We start from the raw sequence: 20,204 nt of genomic DNA on the forward strand, positions 1-20,204 counted from the left end.
ACTATCACTTCTAAAGAAATCTTGATAATGGAAACAGGCTTATGCTTGATTGTGATAAAAACCCTTCAATAATTGTATTATAGTTCAAATAAACAGTACAAATCAGGGTATAGTAGAACTGCTCTTGAATTATACTTTGACTGCATAAATCATATTTCTTTAGTGTCCTTCGGCCATTTTCTATTCAATCACAGGTAAGGAAATAAGAAACTAATTCAAAAGCAGCTGCAGATCTGCTACACTAAAAAGAATATTTCCCCTGATGCGAGATAGTGATTTGAGAAAATTTCTAATACTGTGCTCCTGTCACAATCAATTTCCAATTACCATAAATCACTGTTACATAAAGTAGGAGCCATGGAGTTCCACCTATTTTCAACTCTAATATAAAGAATGAATTGAGCATTTGTGTAATGTTGAAGGTCATTCCATCAATCAACGAAACAATAAGACACAGGAAAAAAAAAAAAAGAAGAGAATATTTGGCATTAAAACTGTCAGTTTCCTTGATCCATTTGGTATCTCCACTTGCTCAAGACTTCAGTAAGACTTTTTCTATCACCTTCAGACGTAAGAATGAAACAGGTTAACCACAGGATCTAATTGAAAGCGATCTGGCGAAGGGTGTAATGGTGTATCGCACAAAAAAAGGGGGAAAAACTCCGAAGTGAAGCCTCCATCCTTTGAAGCGTGATGGCGCTCATCCCGACTCGATCGGCTGTCACTTTTGACACAGCCTGCCAGAGTTCTCCTTCACCGATCATGGGTAACATGGCGGGTCAGAGGATGAAATAGAAAAGGCCAAGAGCCGTTCAATATTTTTCCTCTGCCTTATAGCTGCAGATACTTAACTCGGAGACGTCAAAGACTCAAGAGAGCATGAAAAAAGCCTAAAATGACTGTCTAAAAAGGGGGAAAAAAATACAGCATGTCTCTATGAATGTCAAGATCCTGATGGTGTCTGAGCAAGACGCTGTGATACAATTGTAAGCCACTTGCTCGATGCAGGGCGTTCAACCATTTGAGATCAGATGCCTATCTCAGTACTGGGAAGCTTTAAGAAACGCTGGAGGGGGGGGGCGTTTAGTGCTCAGCTGTTTCGAAATAAAAACAACCAGGCCAAATAAACTGCTCTCCTGATATCCAGCAACTCTTATTAGCGAATGTCCACGGAAGAGGCCGCGCGCTCAATCCAATACATAAAGGTGGTGGTGAAATACTGCATAGCAGGCAACAAAGCACACAACAATTAGGTCTTCTCCCAGCTGGCTAGCCACAGGAGTCAGTGAAGGCATGTATTACCAGAGCCTTAACTCTTACTCCATTATGTAGTGTATCCACACCACGACTCTGCAATGTTTATCTACAACAGAGTACTGAGCAGTTTCAAATAGCGTTTTTAGCCTCTATTCTCAAGTGCCACAGCAAGAGATTCCAATTACCCGAATGGTAAGGAGCCAGTGAGGGAGGCATAAAGTACATTAGGGATCCCCTGTAACTGCGGGGACCTTTTAGAGACTCAGCTGAAGAGGGCCAAGAGACTGAGGGGACAGTGACCCTGCATGGATAGCCTCTGTCAAAATTTGACCACGTCAAGCACAAAGGCATTATGGGAATCCAGTGTCACCAAGTCCTAATTACTGTCTGTGTTCAGAGCAAATTACTGCCTTGTTCCTCTGATTAGGGAGGAGGCTAATCTTCACCTGTGTACGCCAGCACTGCTGAGGGCCCTTGAGTGTTAGTGCTTCGTCTTCTGTAATTTATTTTTAAATCAGTGCCCGCTCCCAAGAGTTTTGAGTGTTTTGTTGTGAACCGCTTACCATGATCCCCACCGCCGCCCCCTCACCCCTAAATCCTTGACTAAATCCTTGTTTGGTGCCACAGGAAGATAAGCAATAACAACACTTGGGCATAATTGACTCGTACTCCTCTCCAAGATGTCAGAGCGGAATCATCTCTCTGCATATTGCCGTAGTATGTCGCACCCTGTACACTTCTGAGCGTTGCAGATATAGAATCCAATCAAGTTCTGAAACAAACTTGCCTCATGCTGGAAAAAACTTCACGGTCGACAGCAGGGTAACGGGGTCGGAGGGATGGGGGGTAGGAGCTGCTTTTAGTTGTGAGCGGCAACTCTCATTTGGCTCCAAACATCACCCTTGAGGTTCTGCTACAGAAAAACCCCAACATTTGCAGAATTTCATCGGAGCGAATGTCAATGTCTCGTCTGCGTGGGGCGGTTTACAGGTAGTGTGTTGCACAGGTGTTGGTTTGCACAGGAAATGGCACATGCAGCCTGATTGGGAGAGTCCCGGGAGACAGGGGCACAAACATAGAGCACAGATGGGTCCAAGGGCCAGTGGGAGCAGCACCTTAATGAATACGCAGCTGAGTACTACACTTCCAAAACATGCAAAACAATATTCTGAGCTGGCCATAAAAATAGAACAAAAAAAAAAATCATCTGAATATCATTAAACAATGAATAATTCATACGTTTTCTAAAGGGAGTACGTCAAAAAGTCTCACTGCTGCTTTTTTGATGATTTCATTCAGTATTTCAGCACTTTGCAGTTTGTATGACAAAGCATTTTAGTTACAAATGTAGGCATTTTATCTGGGACAATTGTGTTTCATCTATAAATATGTTCTTATATTAACTAATAGAAAGTCAACTTCACAAATGCTGTATTTGTGTAAAAGATAGTAATAGAAACATTAAATGTGTTAATTTATTGGCTGGCCTAAAGTCACTAAAGTTTGTTTTGTTTTTTGTTTATTTTTTCTTTATATTAAGGTTCCTCACACTACCATAGGTACCGTAAAATAATGAACCAAGATCCAAATCCTGCTGCAGGTAGTAGCATTAAACCTGCTGGAAAAGTTGCACAGCTGCAGAGATGCAGGCAGAAGGAAGGGAATTGGCCAACAGCAGCTGAACTTTTAGAGCTCATTCAGGGACAATTCGTACACTGGATAATATTTTCATGTATAATTTTAAAACAATCCAAGCGATGTAAACATCTTTTATTCTAAAAGCAATGTGGTCTTACAAAAAAGGTTTTAATGATAACAACCTCAACCCTTGCCAAATTGTTTCTCTAAGCATTGGCTTTACCTGATCAGCCTTAATCAACTTTTACATATCCAACTATTTCACCAGTAGTTTCTTTACTAGCCTCTCTTTGAGGTTTTAAAAATTATAGAAATCAAAATAATTTCACAAATTGGGAAAGGAAAAGAATTTACCCACTGCTGACAAAACTACATATTAAAAACATTATTTATTTATTTTTCTTGATTGAAGTTAACAAAAAGAAACCGTAACACATCTTACAACAGATGTACATACTGTAACGAGGTCCTTCTGTACCAGCAGACTCATAATGTTTTTTGTTATGTTTTTTTTTTTTTTTTTTTTTTAAACGTAGTAAAACAAAAGTCTTATTGGTTTTATATATTTTTATATAAGGGCTGCACTAATGATTGTTTTGCTAATCAAGTAGTCTGTTGATTAGTTTTTTTTCAAATTATCAATTAATAATCAGATTTCATAAAGTTCCATAAAGAAGATTTTATTACAGAATTAAACTGGGTGAAACTAAAAACTTCTACACTTGAGGAGTTCTGGATAGAGCATATAGACAGATGCAAAAGTTGTTTTTATGTTAAATGCAAATTCTTTATATATATTGTTTTTACAACTTTAGTATAATTATTGCTGTAAATAGTTTGCCCAGTTAGCTGTTTTAGAGTCTCTATCCCCAAGTTAATGAGTAATATATATATATATATACAAAAAATATCAATGTTGATGTTAAATTGACATTTTTTACAACATCAACTCCAAATGTATCCATACAATCATTCATTTTTTTGCTTAGTGATATATATTCAGTTTTTAAAATCTACTATCTATTCTAGCACATTCTATGTCCTATGCTTCATCTTTGTGCCAACAATGCAGAAAACCAAGAGGGAAATGTAAAAAGACTGCAGGGAACACCACAAAATCTTTGTTGCCTTCCTTCTTACTGTACTTTTGGTCTAAGCCAATGGCTCCAGGTTTTTTCAGCACAACTTCATCTCATTATAAGACTATGTTCATGCTGAAACGGATATTTGTGAAAAGGAATGCTTTGGTGTATTGCTTGGTAAGGTATTATTTTTCAGTAACACCCTGCCTTATAAACTTAGCAAGTTGGACGGACCCTAACTTCCTTTACTGACCACACATTTTGGGTATCTCCATTGCCCTGATACTAAAGCTAACACAGAGTGGTAGGAACCTTTAAAGCAGAAAATACGTTTTCAGGCAAAAATGTGTCAACTGTAAGTGATATTACAAACATGGCATTGCATTTTTGATTTCTCCAAAACTATCTCACCTGCACAAACAAAACTGTGAAAGTTCAGCTATCTTCACAAGTTCCTGTAAATCTTCACTTTAAACTGTCAGACTCTCTCTGTAATCATTCAAAGAGAGTCCTAGAGGCTTAATTGTAATGTTTAGTCATAATCTAATAAAAGGAAATACCAAGTAATAAGTATGTATCCTAACATTTGTCTGGAAATGCTTTTAGTCAACTTAAATATAAGAGATCCAGAACAAAACTATAGCAGAAAATACGTTGGGGCTACGGTTCCCGATGTGTGAGCACATCATGTAAACAGTTCCTAACCAGGGAAACACATTTACCATACCTCTATTCAGCGCAAAGCAGGACATTGATTCACAACACGACACGAGTGTGAGAAAAAACGATAAATGCATCACCTCAGATATTTCACACCAGCGTTGGTAGTGTGTAAAAGCTGTTGTGACAGCTTGGGTATTAGGGCTGGGTGGATGGAAAATGTCTGGCTGCTTATGAATGCCAATGCGACTGGGGTGACAGGTTTGACACAAAAACACTCCACATCAGAACAATTAGGCTGTTCTCAGGCCCCATCCAGTGTTGTCGGTGATAATGGAAAGCTGTGAGGATAACTGGTGATAAATAGAGTTTAACACCCGCCTTCTTAAGAACAGTGCAGTCCTGCACTCCTCTCATATGCTTAACTAATCATGACCATGGCCAGCAAATTCATACAAAAGACTAATTACTCTTGTACTTCACTTTAGTCTCAAAGGCCTCTTATGGAAGGACTTGGGGGTTCTCCTGCCTCTTTTCTCCTCTTGATGGTTATTTTTTTCATAAGCAGGCCTCTTGCTAGACAAAGGCGTTTAAAATTTTGTGATTGCTTTCATCCGCTTTAATTGCATTCAGAAATGGCATTTCTGCCACATAATACACTCCTATTGTTTCAGAATTATCTGGCTTGGGGAGTAAAATCTACAATATTTGACGATGCTCCCGAGCTAAATCGGCTCTTGAAATTGAAATATGCTGCTGAAATGCAAAATTAAAAAAAAAAAAAAAAAAGAAGCAGCAAGCCTTTGCAGCTGATATACTGGAAAGCTCTTTGGCTTTCTACAGAATGCTATTATTATGCATATCCAGGTAGAAAGTTAATTAACCCAAAGCTTAAGCTAATTATGGTAGCAGAATGCTATCAACCAAACGCTTTCAGTCAGACAGCTGTCCAGAATTTCATTTGCTAATCATTTGTCTTTTGCCGGAGCATATGGTACATTTCCCCGCTATCACAGCAACAACAAACAGATGAAAATCATTAACTAAAAACAATGTGCAATGTGAAAAAAATCAGACACAGATTTATAAGGCTTTGTGTCAGAAGAAAAAAAAAAAACGGAGTGGGGGGATTTATGGCCTGGGATGTATAATGATAATTTTGGTTTTAGCCACTTAGGATTTTAGGCTGATCACATGACCTGAGTGTGCAGGGAATTCACATGCACAAATATATTGTTTATATCTATATGCAAATGAGTGAGAAGTGTTTATCCGTGTAAAATTAATTACAATTTTCTATAGAGGCTTATGCAAAGAGCTTGCTCTTAACAATTTTTAGCTTCTAACACATTTTGTGCTTGCTTCTTTTTTTTCTGTTGTTAAAACAGGAACTCCCCAAGCTCAGAATTAAATCAATTATTTTCCAAGAAATGCTTCATACTTTATTTATTTATTTTTTTTCCTTTTCATAAAAACACATCACACATGGCTGCTAAAGGGTGATTGATATCAGCATTGCCTTGCGACATTATCAGGCAATAAAGGCTACTCAGGTTCTAATGCAACATGTCATACACCGGCTCCTGTAGTACATTTCTATTGAGGACCTCACAAGCTAAATTGCTTTTTTCCCACTCCCCCACATCTCAGCCAGCTTGACAGACAAATTGATCAAAGCATTGTAAAATAATATGCTCACAAAATGTCTCGGGGCAGGAGTCCAGACCTTTTTTCATTTTTCACCCTAATAAAAAAGTGCCCTATGATTTCCTCTGTATTGCATGTCTGTACTCTGAGTGAATGAGGCAAGAAGAATCATATTTCAAATAGCAGTAATCTCCTGTAAACAAAATGCAAACCTCTTTTTTTTCTCGCTGCCAAGGAAATGCTAAAACAACTAAAAAGGGTTAAAAATGGTTAAAAGAGAGTCTGGGCGCCAACAGGGGTTGTTGAGATGTAATGAATTTGTTCATCTGATGGTGCCTTCAGGGCTGTCGTTAGACTGGCAAAGGAGGCTGATTTCAGGAAATGCTTCTAAGATCAGTTAGGAAGCAAAAAGGGCTTCAGACATTTCTATTATAAAGAGCTGACGGTCACGGTGCGTAAGCAATACTTCAAGGGCGTTTATGTAGCTATAATGGCATTTATCAATATCCATCTATCAATGCCTCAAATGTTTTTTTTTCTGTTGTTGTTGTTTGTGCTCCAGCTAATCCAACTCCAACCACAATGACCTTAAAACCATTAGTATTAAAGCATTCTTTTTTATTTCTCCTGTCTTTGTCCTTTTGTTTGCCATTGTTGTTGGGTTGGTTCTTGATCCATGTGCCTTATCACCAATTCATACTTCCCTTTTTTAAAGCATATACATTTTAACTTCCTTCATTTTGGTTTTGATCCTTGGGCGAGGTCATCTGAGATATTATGACCCGTGATAAGACCAGAACAACCCTATGTGACCTCCTGCTAGCCCATTTTACTGTCATCACAGGTCACCTTACTGTAAACTAGATATTGCATATTTTACCTAAATAATTGGCTTCAAAGCTTATACACAGTTGGACACAGCATTAACAAGATTTTCCAAAGTGGTTGGCTCCAACTGGTATATTGGTAGTTTTATAACTGTCTATTTAAGAAGGAAACGCTGCAGAATCCACCGCAGAATGATCCAGACCCCCTCTAATGAAAGACACATTCAAGTATCCTTTGATATTATATGATTAGAGTACCAGAGGAAAACGATGTAATCTAATTCCAATCTGCAGTCCTAATACTTCAACTTTCATAGGAGTAAATTAACCAAAACAAGGAGCAGAAACAAGAATAATAGTTGTATATGTAAAAATAAAATACAGATTCAAAACACATTCGAAATTAGGTGTAGGAGTATAAATATTTACCAGTGTAATTCTTAAAAATACTCGACTGTAAAGAAGAGATTCATTCGTGGGTTTATAATAGTTAATTTAAAGGTTCAAAATTGAAGTAGGAATGAAAGAAATGCCAAATCATGGGCAACACAATGGTGGGAAAGGGCAAAGTGAAGAATATCAGACTACTGATTGCCTGGCTCCACCCCTTAGTTTTGTTGGGTGCTAGCCATTTCATTCTTTTTGTATTTTGTCACTTTTGCATTTTTGCTGCTTAAGAGCCCTTTATAGCAACTAAAACTGTCACCTTCCTCCAAAATATTAAACCATGGGTGACTAAACACTTGAAGAAGGCCTATGGTCAAGAGACAACCATTTTCCTTACTGTTGATTGTATAGATTTGTAGAAAGTAAGCATTGAAAATAAAAACAAGGTAAGAAAAGCACAATCTAATCTAGTTTAGCATTGGGGGAAATAAAAGCAGCCTGAAAATGCTTAAAAAACATTGGCCATAATCAACCAGTACCTTTCTAAAGAATTAACTATAACAATCACTGGATTATGTGACTTGGAACTGCCTGCTGATTTCAAAGTATTTTTTTCAGTTTAAGAGACCTAACTACTTACTCTCATCTTAAGTAGTCACTAGTTTCCTCCAAAGACATTTTAACCTTTCAAACTGATCTTACCACTCTTCTAAAAAAAGGTGGTAGACCTGATGTTCTATGTGAATACACACTGCCTAACTGTGCTGATTATTTTCAACAAAGCTGTAACAGAACTATTTCAAATGTCTATTGACCTGGGCCAAATTCCAAAACTTTGAAAAACATCTACTATAATTCCTATTTCCAAATCCACTAGATGACTGGAGATTAATGATTTTAGACCAAGTATACCCACCACTTTCATAATAAAAACCTTTAAAAAAATGTAAAAAGATATTGTAGTCTACCTCATGACTGATAAAATAGATCTACTACAATTTGTTCCACTTTGCTAAATTCTTGTCACTTCTCCAGAAAGATGATAAAGGCTATGGTTCAGCTCTATCCTCTGTTGTGACCTGGTGCAGTAACAACTTTTTACACCACATGTCTCTAAATAAAAGCATAAGAGCTGCAAATAAGTATAGATGCACTGATCCATTTTTATCCTCAGTTTTATTTCATTACTTTCAGGTCAGCCTTATAATTTTCCTATGATTAGAACCAACCACTACTCAAAAAACATTAATTCCTTCCACAATAAGAATTTTTTTTTATTCAATTTCTTTTATTTTTCATATATTTGGTGAAGCGGGAATTATGTATATAGACTTAGACAACTGTTATTGTCATTTTGTATACAGAGTTCATACAAAACAAAATTTTGTTTCGTACAGCTTTCAGAACATTTCCTTCCATTCCATAAAGTGCAGCAGTAAGAAAAGAAAATTGTGCAAAAAAACGCATTGCTATTGAAGTTCAGAGCATTAAATATAATTGGTGCAAATATGCAGTATTTTGGTTTGGTGTTATCAGTGTGATGCAGAGTCTGAGTCATGATTTAGAGTTTTCTCAACAGATCAGCTGACTGATGGCATTGGGGAAGAAGCTGTTGCAGAATCTGCTGGTCCTGCATCGAATGCTGCGAAGCCTCTTCACAGAGGGTAGCAGGGAGAACAGTCCATGGTGGGGTGTGAGGGGTCACTGATAGTGTTACTGGCACGGGACACACAGAGTTGGGATGAAATATGTTTAATGGAGGAAAGAGGAGCCTCTGTGAACTGTTGTAGCCCATATTCATCTGTTCCGTTGTGTATGTTTGGGTTGTTGCTGAAATTACCTTCCCTTTATTAGACTGATAAGGTTTTCTGAATCCGATTTTAAGCTTCAAGCAACAGCTTACTGATTTCATACTCTGCAGAGATTATTTAAGGGAAAGTTGAAAGTTTGAAATCAGAAATGGGACAGTTTGTATGTGTTTTTTAATGCATGACTATCCTTAATGATTTTTTTTTTGTTTGTGTGTTGATTGGGGGTGAGTATTGGCTTGGGTGTTGCGATACAATACATGTCACAATACAATATCATCACAATAATGCAATATCACTATATATTGAGGTATTTTTCCCAACTATAAAAAGTGTCTCTATAGATAAAAGTGCTGTATACTGTATATTAATCAGAAGATATAGATCATTTAGTTATATTCGTTTACATGTTGTTTGAGGTTTGAGTCAACTCCTCTGCGCTATCTACCAGAGTGGTGGTGCAGAGGTTGCCTATTTCCCTCATTCTTTTAGGTAAACATATTTCGCTTTTTAAAAAGTCAATATTAGGAACTGAAAGATTGATATCATACAGGACGATATATTGTCATATCAATTTTTTGCCACACCCCTAGTGTTTATTACTTAAAAACACTGATTGAACTGACAACCTTAGTTAAAGCAGCTATTAAAGTTTCAGTAGTAATATTTAAGAGTATTCCTCTGATTAGCTGCGACCCAACCTGGAGGCAAGCATCACCTGTGCTTCTGCCATCAAAAACTTTAATTTTAGATAATACATTTGGACCTGTCTTTCAGCTTTATTTCCATTTTTCTTCTAGACATAGCTGTTGGCAATATAAACTACATAATTCACTGAACATTCTGGAGGACATACGGTAGGTAAAGAAACAGATTTACCATCTCAATTATAGCCAAACTAAGCAATGTTGGTGTGTTTTTAAGGTTAAATGGTAAATTACCTGTACTTGCAAAGAGATTTCAGTCATTCACCCCCTCATGCACTGATACAAACAAGCCCACTGACCAATGTCAAAAGGCAGAGCAAGTGAAGGGTCTTGCCCAAGGACACAATGACAGAGACAGACCAAACTGTGCCTCAAACAGGCACTGTCACCACTTCAAAGCTTATGTATGCTTAAATTAAGGTTATGGTTACAATTAAAGTTTGAGCTTTTTAACCCAGTCCTTCTTTTAAATCGATAAATACAAAATACTAATCAATAATTATACTGACTGATATGAAAGGCTTACATTGTAATTGTAGTTTTTTTTTTCCTGTTAAACAGGAGGTTTTCCTTCCCACTGTAACTGAATGCTTGCTGGGTGTGAGGGATTTCTGCAAAGTTAACAACACTTGGCCAAGGAATGTCAACTGTTCTTAAATGCTCTTCCAGGAGGAGTCAATGACTGGATGCAATCAGCTGTTTCCTTAGAAAAAACACTTACCTAATCTATCTATATCATTTGATTGAATTGATCTGTAACCGCCTTTATAAACAAACTAAATTGATTTTAATATGAACCATAATATTACATTTTACAGCTACATTAACTATACATAACATTCCTCATATCATGTTTATGCATTGCCTGAATGCCTTACAGCAATGAAAAACAAAGATATGCAATAATTCAAGTACATTATTATAAATGGGTTTGTTTACTGGTACAAATAAAATGGCTGCACGTGGGTATGAAATTCAGGTCCAGAATGTCTCCTAACTGTTGTCCACTTACAGTAGTTATTTTAATCAGTAACAAAGTCAATAAATTTAATTATACAACAGGACAAATATTTCCCTTTCCTCTTTGGTAGAACTAATCTGACCTTATGTTACAAAGTATTCAGGCCCATCATGCAGCGATTAAGCTGCAAGAGCAGGAGAAACAAACGCACAGAATAAAATAAAACACACACAAGCCTATAAATGTACCGTAGGTCACTCTCTGTTTTATGCATGGATGTTATCTATTCTCTTATCCAAAACATGCTCTTAGAGGTCATTTATCACACTGACTTCCTAAGCCTGCGCCACACCACATCCAAAGCTGGGAAGAGCCTTGTTTAGTATGTCATAAATAAATCAATGGAGATGCCTGATCTGAACTATTACAGCTACAGACAGGCTTTTGTGAGATCTACATGGAAAGCCGGTTGCAAAGATAAGTCTGTATTTTGTCACTTTATCTCGCCTTCCTTAATGCCTGTTTACATAGAGTAACTCAACATATCGGAGGTAGCTCTGCTTCACCATCTCCTACAACAATGACGGCATATTTTACTGGCCAAGATAAAATCTAAACATTTTCCTAATGACTTCTTGCTCACACCTTGGAGAACATATAGACAGTGATGCGATCGCTCCCACTTATGACCGACATCGCAAATGATATTAAACTGAGAAATGATCTAGTGATGCGAATCATTAAATTCATTTGCATATTCCTACTGAACCTGAACGCACAAATTAAACCCCGTTCGCGGGTAGACGGAGAAAGGTGCCTGCGCATGGTTACAGGACATCTTCCATAATCAAAATTCCATATTATTAATTTTCTCACTTCAACTCATTAACAACAAGTGGAGTGTTTTTGCTGCTTGATGAATTTTGGGAAATAGCAGACAGTCAAGGAGGAAACACATGTTGAGGTGTAATATACAAGGTCATTAATGGGTTTCCATAAATTAGAATTTAAACGGACATTTTGAAAGGGATAACTTCTTATCCGGATGCATTTGAAATGGTTTAATTTCCCAGATCATTCAAGTTTATCAAATGTGAATCTGTGAAACATGGATATTTAATTTCAATCTCATCAAAAGTAATCTAGGATGTAGGACTTGGACCTTTAAAACTAAGGAATGAGCACCTATTAATGCCGACTCTAATCAGTTTCAGTCGCTTCAGTAGGAATGTCTATATTCCGACAATTTTGAGGGATGGGGGAGCCATGAAATGCAACCACATAATACATTTCTGAGTGTCAGTTGACACTCCAAACTACTGCATACAACTTGAAGGAAACATAAAGAAACAGGAGAGAGCAGTCCATGCTCCCTGTGGCCTTAGCTGACCTCCCAGACATCATTTCTAATCGACTCCCTTGAGGGTAATAAACAAGTTATTTTTCTGAAATTTCAAATATACTGCAGGAAGAATCACAACCACATGCCATCAGAAATCTAATTTCGAGCCCAACAGTATTCTAGTGCCCCTCATATTTCTAGCGCCTGCTCATATTTGCCCAACTTTCTCCAGGATATTTCTTGTGGGATCTACAAAAATGCCCTGCTTCCAATGAGGAATGGTGGCACTCCATCACAGGAGTGGATTCTGTCTGCCTGTAAATTTCACACCTTTGTTTATCACGTCACCAGCCCGGCTGTTGTACAGTACCTTTCAGCAGGTGCGACATCCATTAGGATCTGGATGGTGTGCACACCATTCTCACATCCTCTGACTTGGATCGTCCCCAGGGGGCTCAGCAATGAGATGGTCTTCTGAGTGCACCGGCTCTCCCCTTGCTTCTTCATCTCGCTGCCCTGCCGAGGAAGAACAAATTACACCATGTTTATTGACATATTCATGTGGCAACTTTCACAATTTTCTCTGAAAAATTTGCATTGAGTGATCTATTGAAAACCAAGCATGCCACCAACAGCAGATGACTTGCATATTTGAACACCTAGCCTTTCAACAATGTCATGATGTGACTTGATCCCTGCATTATTCTCAAATATTTCTTTTGTGCTTGGAACAGAATACGCCTATCTAACCAATAAATCGCCCATTTTTTTACCCTCTTTCTGTTCTATACATCACATAAATGAGAAAAACAATGCAGTCTGTTCCCTTGTCTGGTGGGGGATTCCCAAGATAGCTCGACATTATTTTCAATCCGTCATTTTTGGTTGATGGCCGGGATGTTTTTCTAGCATTAAATTTGTTCCTTGGGGTGCAACTCCAATGGGATTCTGGTTTCCAGCCCTTAACAACAGCAAAAACGTGCAGCTTTTCTGACGACTGAGATGGATACTGGCAATAACCAGACAGCAGTTCCTTTTTTATTTTTACTTTGAGGGACTGAGAGATGATTGACTATGTTATATGTGAGATTTTGAGAGATGGGGGTTATAATAAATAAAGGTCACATTGACTGCAAGAAACCTTTACTTCCAAGAACCTTGATGTGAAAAGTTAAAAATGGTACAAAAAGTTCTCAAAAAACTTTTTTCAAATATACATTCAAACACAAACATATATATTTATGTAAAGATTTAAGGATAAACAGCCTAGTATAAACTCAATCATCTATGCATGAATTTACACAAACAATATATCATATGTATACAAAGTATCTATCAATCAACCAATGTATGTATATATGTATGTATGCATGCATGAATGCATGTATGTATGCATGTATGCATGCATGCATGTATGCATGCATGTATGTATGTATCTATCTATTTAGAGAGAGGTCTTTCAATAATTAAGCCTCAGTCTAACTAATGAAGTTTGTAACTCCCTTAAAACAAAAACATAAATATGCAGGATTGTTATTTTGATCATCCAAACTTTTTTTAGCTGTCATTTGTAACAAAACATAGAAAAACAATATTTCTAAAATATGATTAAACTCAAATTATGCACCACATAACAGTGTAGTTGATCTGCTTAATGTTAAAAGCTCTGATTGTATACATTGAAAGACTTATTTGCGAAACATAATGAGTATTCTTAAAATAATTCGGTATTGAAGCATTTAAGTGCATAAAATATTTCATGTATTAATATTTTTTAACTTAGCTTTAAAGAAACTAATCTGAAGGTTTAGTATAAATCTGTTTTAGTGTTGTTTGACAGTCAGTTAGGGAGCAGAAGTTTCGGTAATTGGATAATTCTGATCTTCATCAATTTTATTATTACATTTGCATATTGAAACTATTTAATGCTGCATTTATGTATCAAGATCAGGTAAACTGTGTGATATGATTGATGCTTACATAAGGAGGCTGATTAATATTTGTAATATTGCAATAATTGCAGAAAATATACACTTAATAAATGATTGTATAAAGCATATTTACAACTATTGCAAAAATAAAAGGTGTGCAATCCATTATTAACTCTGTATCATTTGACAAAAACAGGGAGAGAAGAATAGAAGAAAAACATGGAGTATCAAATATTTTATACAGTAAAAAACCAGAGCTATTGAAATGATTGCTATTAAATAAAACCATTATGAGCTATTTTTGTTATTATATTATCTGTGGTGAAAAGAAAACAAAAAAGTGAAGGCAAATGGTTTAGTCTTATTTCTTTTTTCTATGAATACACTCACTTTAATCATGCTGATATATTAAATTATGTTGGAATAACTTTGATTTTCAACTGAAATGCTTATTATGAGTATTACTCCTTTTGCTCTAGCTTAGGAAAATATATCTTGTGTGTGATTTCACTTGTCAAGCGTACTTGTCTTACAGCCTGTAGGGACAGTAAACAAAAATTTTTGGAAGCTATGCACTGTTAGTCAGGCAGCACAAGCAATGGGCTTATTTGGAGTGTGAGCCTCAACAGCTTCAACGCTGTTATCATTATAATCAAAATATGAAACAAAGAATATAATAGAAAAAAAAATGAATAATATATAGAATATATATATTTTTTGCAATTATTTTGTCTGATTTATAAAGTTTATTTTATTATAAAATCCTCCACCCCTTACACAAACGCACACCAGCACATCTGTCATGGTATGTGATCACAAATGCGTCTGCTTCAACTTTCTTGTTTCTACTCTTGCAGCCCTCGCAGTATTCATCAGGGGTTTGCCTCAACTGACAAAATAAAGGCGAGAAATTTTCTGAGCCAAACAATGGTACAGTGCACTTTGGATAAGCGTTGGACACACTGTCTGCCATTTAGCAAATAGACTCGCAGGTTGGAATAATGGACTTTGGCAATAATGGTCTTTGCTAATCACATGCGCTGATTAAAAAATAATGTCCCGCGTGCTGCTGATGCTGCCTTCAGTATTTAGGCAGCACGTTCTACTTAGTGACTGCTCGGATGTTTGATGTTTACCCAGCTTTTCACGGTGAGGAAGAACAAACAGCAAGCAGCTTGTGTTGTTAAAAGTATGGCTGGCAGAATCCTAATGCTCGTCAATCATTTCACTGGTTTCTCATTAGACTAGCTCCTGGTCAAACTTGCGTGATTAATTGAGCAGAAAGCTCGCCGTGACTGTGCAGGTGTGAAAAAGCAACATGTGCTGTTTTTTTTTGTGTGCAAAAAATGCAAGGTATATGCCGAACCACGCATGATATACGCATGGATTTCTACAAGTGATTATTTTTCTATAAAACCCTCGAAAACATATTTAATTCAATAACGAAGTTAAAATGCCAAAACATTAGCAGAGGTTAAAATATCTCAAAACAGATCAGGTGTGATACAAGGGCAATTTCAACGCTTAATTTAACATATGATTATAGTTCCTATGGATAAAATAATTGTTTATGTAGCTTACAAGTGAAGCCTTTTTAAGCTCTGACTGCAAGATTAGTGTTCAATCTTCTTCCCACAAACAGTGAACGATACTTCCTGTTTCTTTTAACAGCGTGGTCCAACTGTCCAATCAGAACGTTCAAAAGTCTTGTCTTGTTCTCTGATTGGCCAGGATAAAGTCTCCGTTCCACCCCCTGCCAGGGATAGACCAGCGCTTACAAGTAGTGATAGAAGACTCCTCTAATGGGTGTCAAGTTGGGATTTGGGGTTCTTTAGAGGCTCACAGTAAACCAAAGACGTGTGATGCCATTGATTTATGTATTTGATTGATATTCATAAACATATAATAACGCATATTCAGGCATTAATTGTAAACATACTGTAGTTATTGCTCTGCTTATATTCAAGATATTTATTCAGAGCCGAATCTATGGAGGACCAACTCTGCCATATCTAAATATAAATACAGAAATAAATAAATGCTCAATAAATAAATAAGCATTCAATTAATTGCCCCCAAAATACGATAAACAAATAAATGTAGGTAGAAATTAAATTATACAGTGAGACACAAATGTATATAACTCTTTTAATTAGCTTCTTTATTTATTCGCCTTTGTAATAATTACCTTATTTATTTATTGTCCGTTATAATCTTCAACTTTATTTATTTATTACTTTTTTAAGTATTTATTTATGTGCATGATATAATATTTTTCTCTGTTTTATTCTTCCTTTGTATTTTTTTAGCCTCTTTATGTCTTCAACGCTATTTATCTCTGCCTTTACATTTCTTTATGCATTTCTGCCTCATTATTGCAAATGAGGAAGGGGGTGTGTCTTAGAGGGTCACAATTACTTTGTGTAACAATTACTTTGTTAGGGATTTGTAATCCTTGGCATATTTCTTTTTGATAACTCACTTCTTTAAGAGAACAATAACTAATGATCTCTTAGATATTATTAGCTAATAGTCGCCTTATTAGTAGTACTCAGTTCTTTTATTGTAGTTATTTCATGCCAGCCAGTTCTAATAAACATACAGCACAACAACACTTTTTTAAAAGTGTGTAGCATCAATCATGTCATTTTGAAGTGTCTGTTGTCTTCTGCAGTGTTCATTTTTACTTCTGTAAAGCCTTAAGCTCTCTGCATGCCTCCATTTGGAAAGTGTAGGCCGGCATGGGCCTGTGGCCCACACCCCATCTCAGTGGTAAGGATGGGAGCGGGGGGAGAAAACGCCACCCCTGCAGAGACCATTTTGAAATCTGTGAGGATTTCCGTGCCATCTGGACCCGCTGCCAGTCTGCCCCAGATAGTAAGGGTTGGCAACGGTACCCGACGGTGCAATATGGCTCTCTCTTTAATGAACTACTAACTGTCCCCCGTTTTAATTGATGTGACATTTGAGCCATTTATCTCTGACATTTCAATGAAGGATGATTCTCAGCCTTGCCATTTACTTTTTTGTGCTATTTTCTAAGTCATTTGCATTTTTCTGCTCTATACCTGCTTTTTGTCTCTCATTAGCCAATTAGTGGAACATGCACAATTGATAAAAATGAACATAACGTAGTTTGATATAGGCTTGATGAGGGATAATCAGAAAATCAATGTTTTCTTAACATTTATCACAAATGATGTGAAAGGATACCTGTGGTAAAATGTGACTCTAATAAAGCCCTGTAACCTTTAGCCACATACCAACATGTAGCCTACAGTGTGGGACAACTTATGTTCACAGCATGGGGAGAATCAAGCTCAATTAATCAGCATATGATTGCAGTAAGCAGCCCCCTCTGCTGGATCTTTGGAGCCATACTGTTTGAAATCATTTAGATGCCTCATTCACTTGCCAGACTGTTATCTTATAATACTGTGTGTGTGTTTTTTAAAGCTTTTTGGCATAAATGTGTTATGATTATTTTAATTTATAAAATTCAAACATGTTTCTCAGTGTTCTCTCATGTTTTGTAAATACATTAATTTTACAGTTGTTATTGTTTTTGATTAAATACCAGATTAAATAAACATATTAAGAAATATTTGCACATTTTAAAACATGTTTTGTAAAGTTATTTATATTTATTGTCATAAGAGTAAATGTTGTGTATCAAAACAGGAAATATTTTAGTCAGTATTGAAGCAAAGTGCCCGAGGTGCGTGTGAGTGACAAAAAAAAAAAACTCAAGGCTCAATTGTTTTCCATAATGAGACATATTTTTAATCTTTTTAGATATCCTTTAAAAACAGGGCTCCATTGATGACGACGGTTCCTTTGATTGTAAGCGGTATCATTGCCAAGGTGTGGTGCCCTGTCTGTGCTGGCAGCCAGGCTTGATATCTTTTGTTTGGGAGTCAAAGAGCTCCTTTTCCTGCTCAGTTTCCCTCCCTATTTTTGTTTGTGTGAGGTGTTGATAGACTTATATGCTACACAGCTTCCTTTTAGTGTGCTGCCCCAGATGTTTGTGACAATAACAACCCTAACCTTTTCTCTCTTTTTTTTCGTCATCGTGGCCAAAATTGTTTATTAGCCGTTTTGTCCATCCTGTGTATCGTATGATTGTCACAGCTCAGACAAAATGCTCCCTGTCTTTAGCTTTGCTCTGTTTTTCCTGTGTTTCTCTGCCTCTCTCATGTTGGCGTGGGAGGAGTTGAAGTCATTTATGATATCAGATATTCTCTTGGAGAGCGGGAACGTCCTGACAGACGGAACAACCACTATCCTCTCACGCTGTGGTTTGTGTGTGTGAGTGTGCATTTTAATCAGGGAAAATGGCTCTTTGGGCCTCACACTGCACATCGAGGAGGTTTGGGGGTTCTTCTTGTGTATATCAAGGGTACATTAATGTAATGTCTGTTTCACTAAATCAAACTAGGAGACAGGCATAAAAAACAGCACACTGTTACAGTGCCCTGCAACAGTTTAATACAGCTTTAGGGTTTTTGTCATTACAAAAGCTAAATGTCTGTTGAAGAAAGGCAGCTTTGAACATCTAGAGACTTAATTGTGTTTCCCATCTTTCTTTGTATAAAAGCTACGGCTCTGGCAGGTGGGATTTAGAGTCTTTGTGGACACCCATTTTAACATTTAAAAATCCATTTCTCTTCTTATCATCTCTGACCACCCCCATGTCGTCACTGAAGTATCCCCACAGCATAATGGTGTCACCACTTTGCTTCTCTTCTGGGATAGTGTGTTCTGCTGACTAGTTTTCTCCTACTCGTAATGCTTTTCTAACTGGACCATAAAAACGAGCACTCATCTGATCAGATCACCTTGTGACTTATATTTGCTTGGTCTCTTACGTAACATGAGGAACATTTTTTTATTGATACTGTATTTCAATTAGACACAGACAAATTGTATTCAGGCAATTGTGTCATTCAGTGTACAATAATGGAATATTATAGAAACTTGGACACAGTGAAAATATAACAAATATATAAAGAATACAACAGCCACAGAACTATCAAGTTCCAATTATGCACTTAGATGCCTAATAATCTCTGAATCTATTAAAAGCTATTGTTGACCTAGAGTTTATTCATGGATATCATGGAGTTATGCCTCTTTTATGCACTATTTTGTTTTGATTTGTCTCTTGAAAAATCTAGTTATATTAACAAGATTTGTTTGTTTGTAAGATGTGGGAAACCTAAAGAGTTATTTTTACCTTTGCAAGACAGTATTTTGTTCTTTTGCAATTTCCTCCTCTCTGAAGAATTAGCCTGATCGTCATGTAAGCTTCTCCTCACCCACAAAGATGTGGCTAAATCTCTCCGTACCTCTCAAGTGCCCACTTATTTAGTGTGGCTGTGTGCTTCTGTCCCTTCGACTGATAGGATCCGGCTTCCCTATTTTACTGTTGACACAGTGCTATGAATGTCTGAGCATTTTTTGCAAATGAAGAGGCTTGAACTTCTGACAGGCAGTGTCACCGGCACCCTGACACACTGGCCCGCACATGCTGTGCGGCATAATGATGACATTAGGATCCAGTGATAATATCAGGACACACTTCAGATAAATGACTGATAAACCAGGGGTTGTGCCTCTCGTATTACACGCTTGACAGAGCAGCTAATCAGTGTCCAAGTGACTGCTATTACATAAATCATGAGCTCGACTTTGATGCATATTCCAACGGTGTTCCCTATTCATCACGTCATCTGGGGGAAGATTCTCTGGATGACTGGCTGCCGAGCCAACACACATTTTAAGAGCACATTATGTTTTCATTAGAATTTGATATGATCCATTCCAGTGTTGATTTGATTTTACGTGCTCGGGTCATTTGATAGGAGGCTACTGAGGAGAGGAGGTGTATTGTTACACGGTGTGAGCTGCTTCCTTTTACTGCCTACATTTATTGCAGAGTTGCTTGCTGATGAACA

At 37.0% G+C, this 20,204-nt stretch overlaps 1 protein-coding gene across 1 annotated transcript in view; it reads right to left on the reverse strand.

Annotated features, from left to right (window-relative positions):
- mgmt (O-6-methylguanine-DNA methyltransferase) overlaps positions 1-15,920 on the reverse strand; it is a 30,849-nt gene extending 14,929 nt beyond the window's left edge. Inside the window, exons 1-2 of the mRNA XM_038305874.1 lie at positions 15,829-15,920; positions 12,687-12,832 (exon numbers count right to left, since the gene is read on the reverse strand). Of these exons, the coding sequence (XP_038161802.1) occupies positions 12,687-12,823 (137 nt within the window). The 5' untranslated portion in view covers positions 12,824-12,832; positions 15,829-15,920. The remainder of the gene's footprint in view (positions 1-12,686; positions 12,833-15,828) is intronic.
- Between the last annotated feature and the right edge of the window lie 4,284 nt (positions 15,921-20,204).

The sequence above is a fragment of the Cyprinodon tularosa genome, unplaced genomic scaffold, assembly GCF_016077235.1.
Source record: "Cyprinodon tularosa strain WSP-4 unplaced genomic scaffold, ASM1607723v1 ctg569, whole genome shotgun sequence".
NCBI lineage: Eukaryota > Metazoa > Chordata > Actinopteri > Cyprinodontiformes > Cyprinodontidae > Cyprinodon > Cyprinodon tularosa.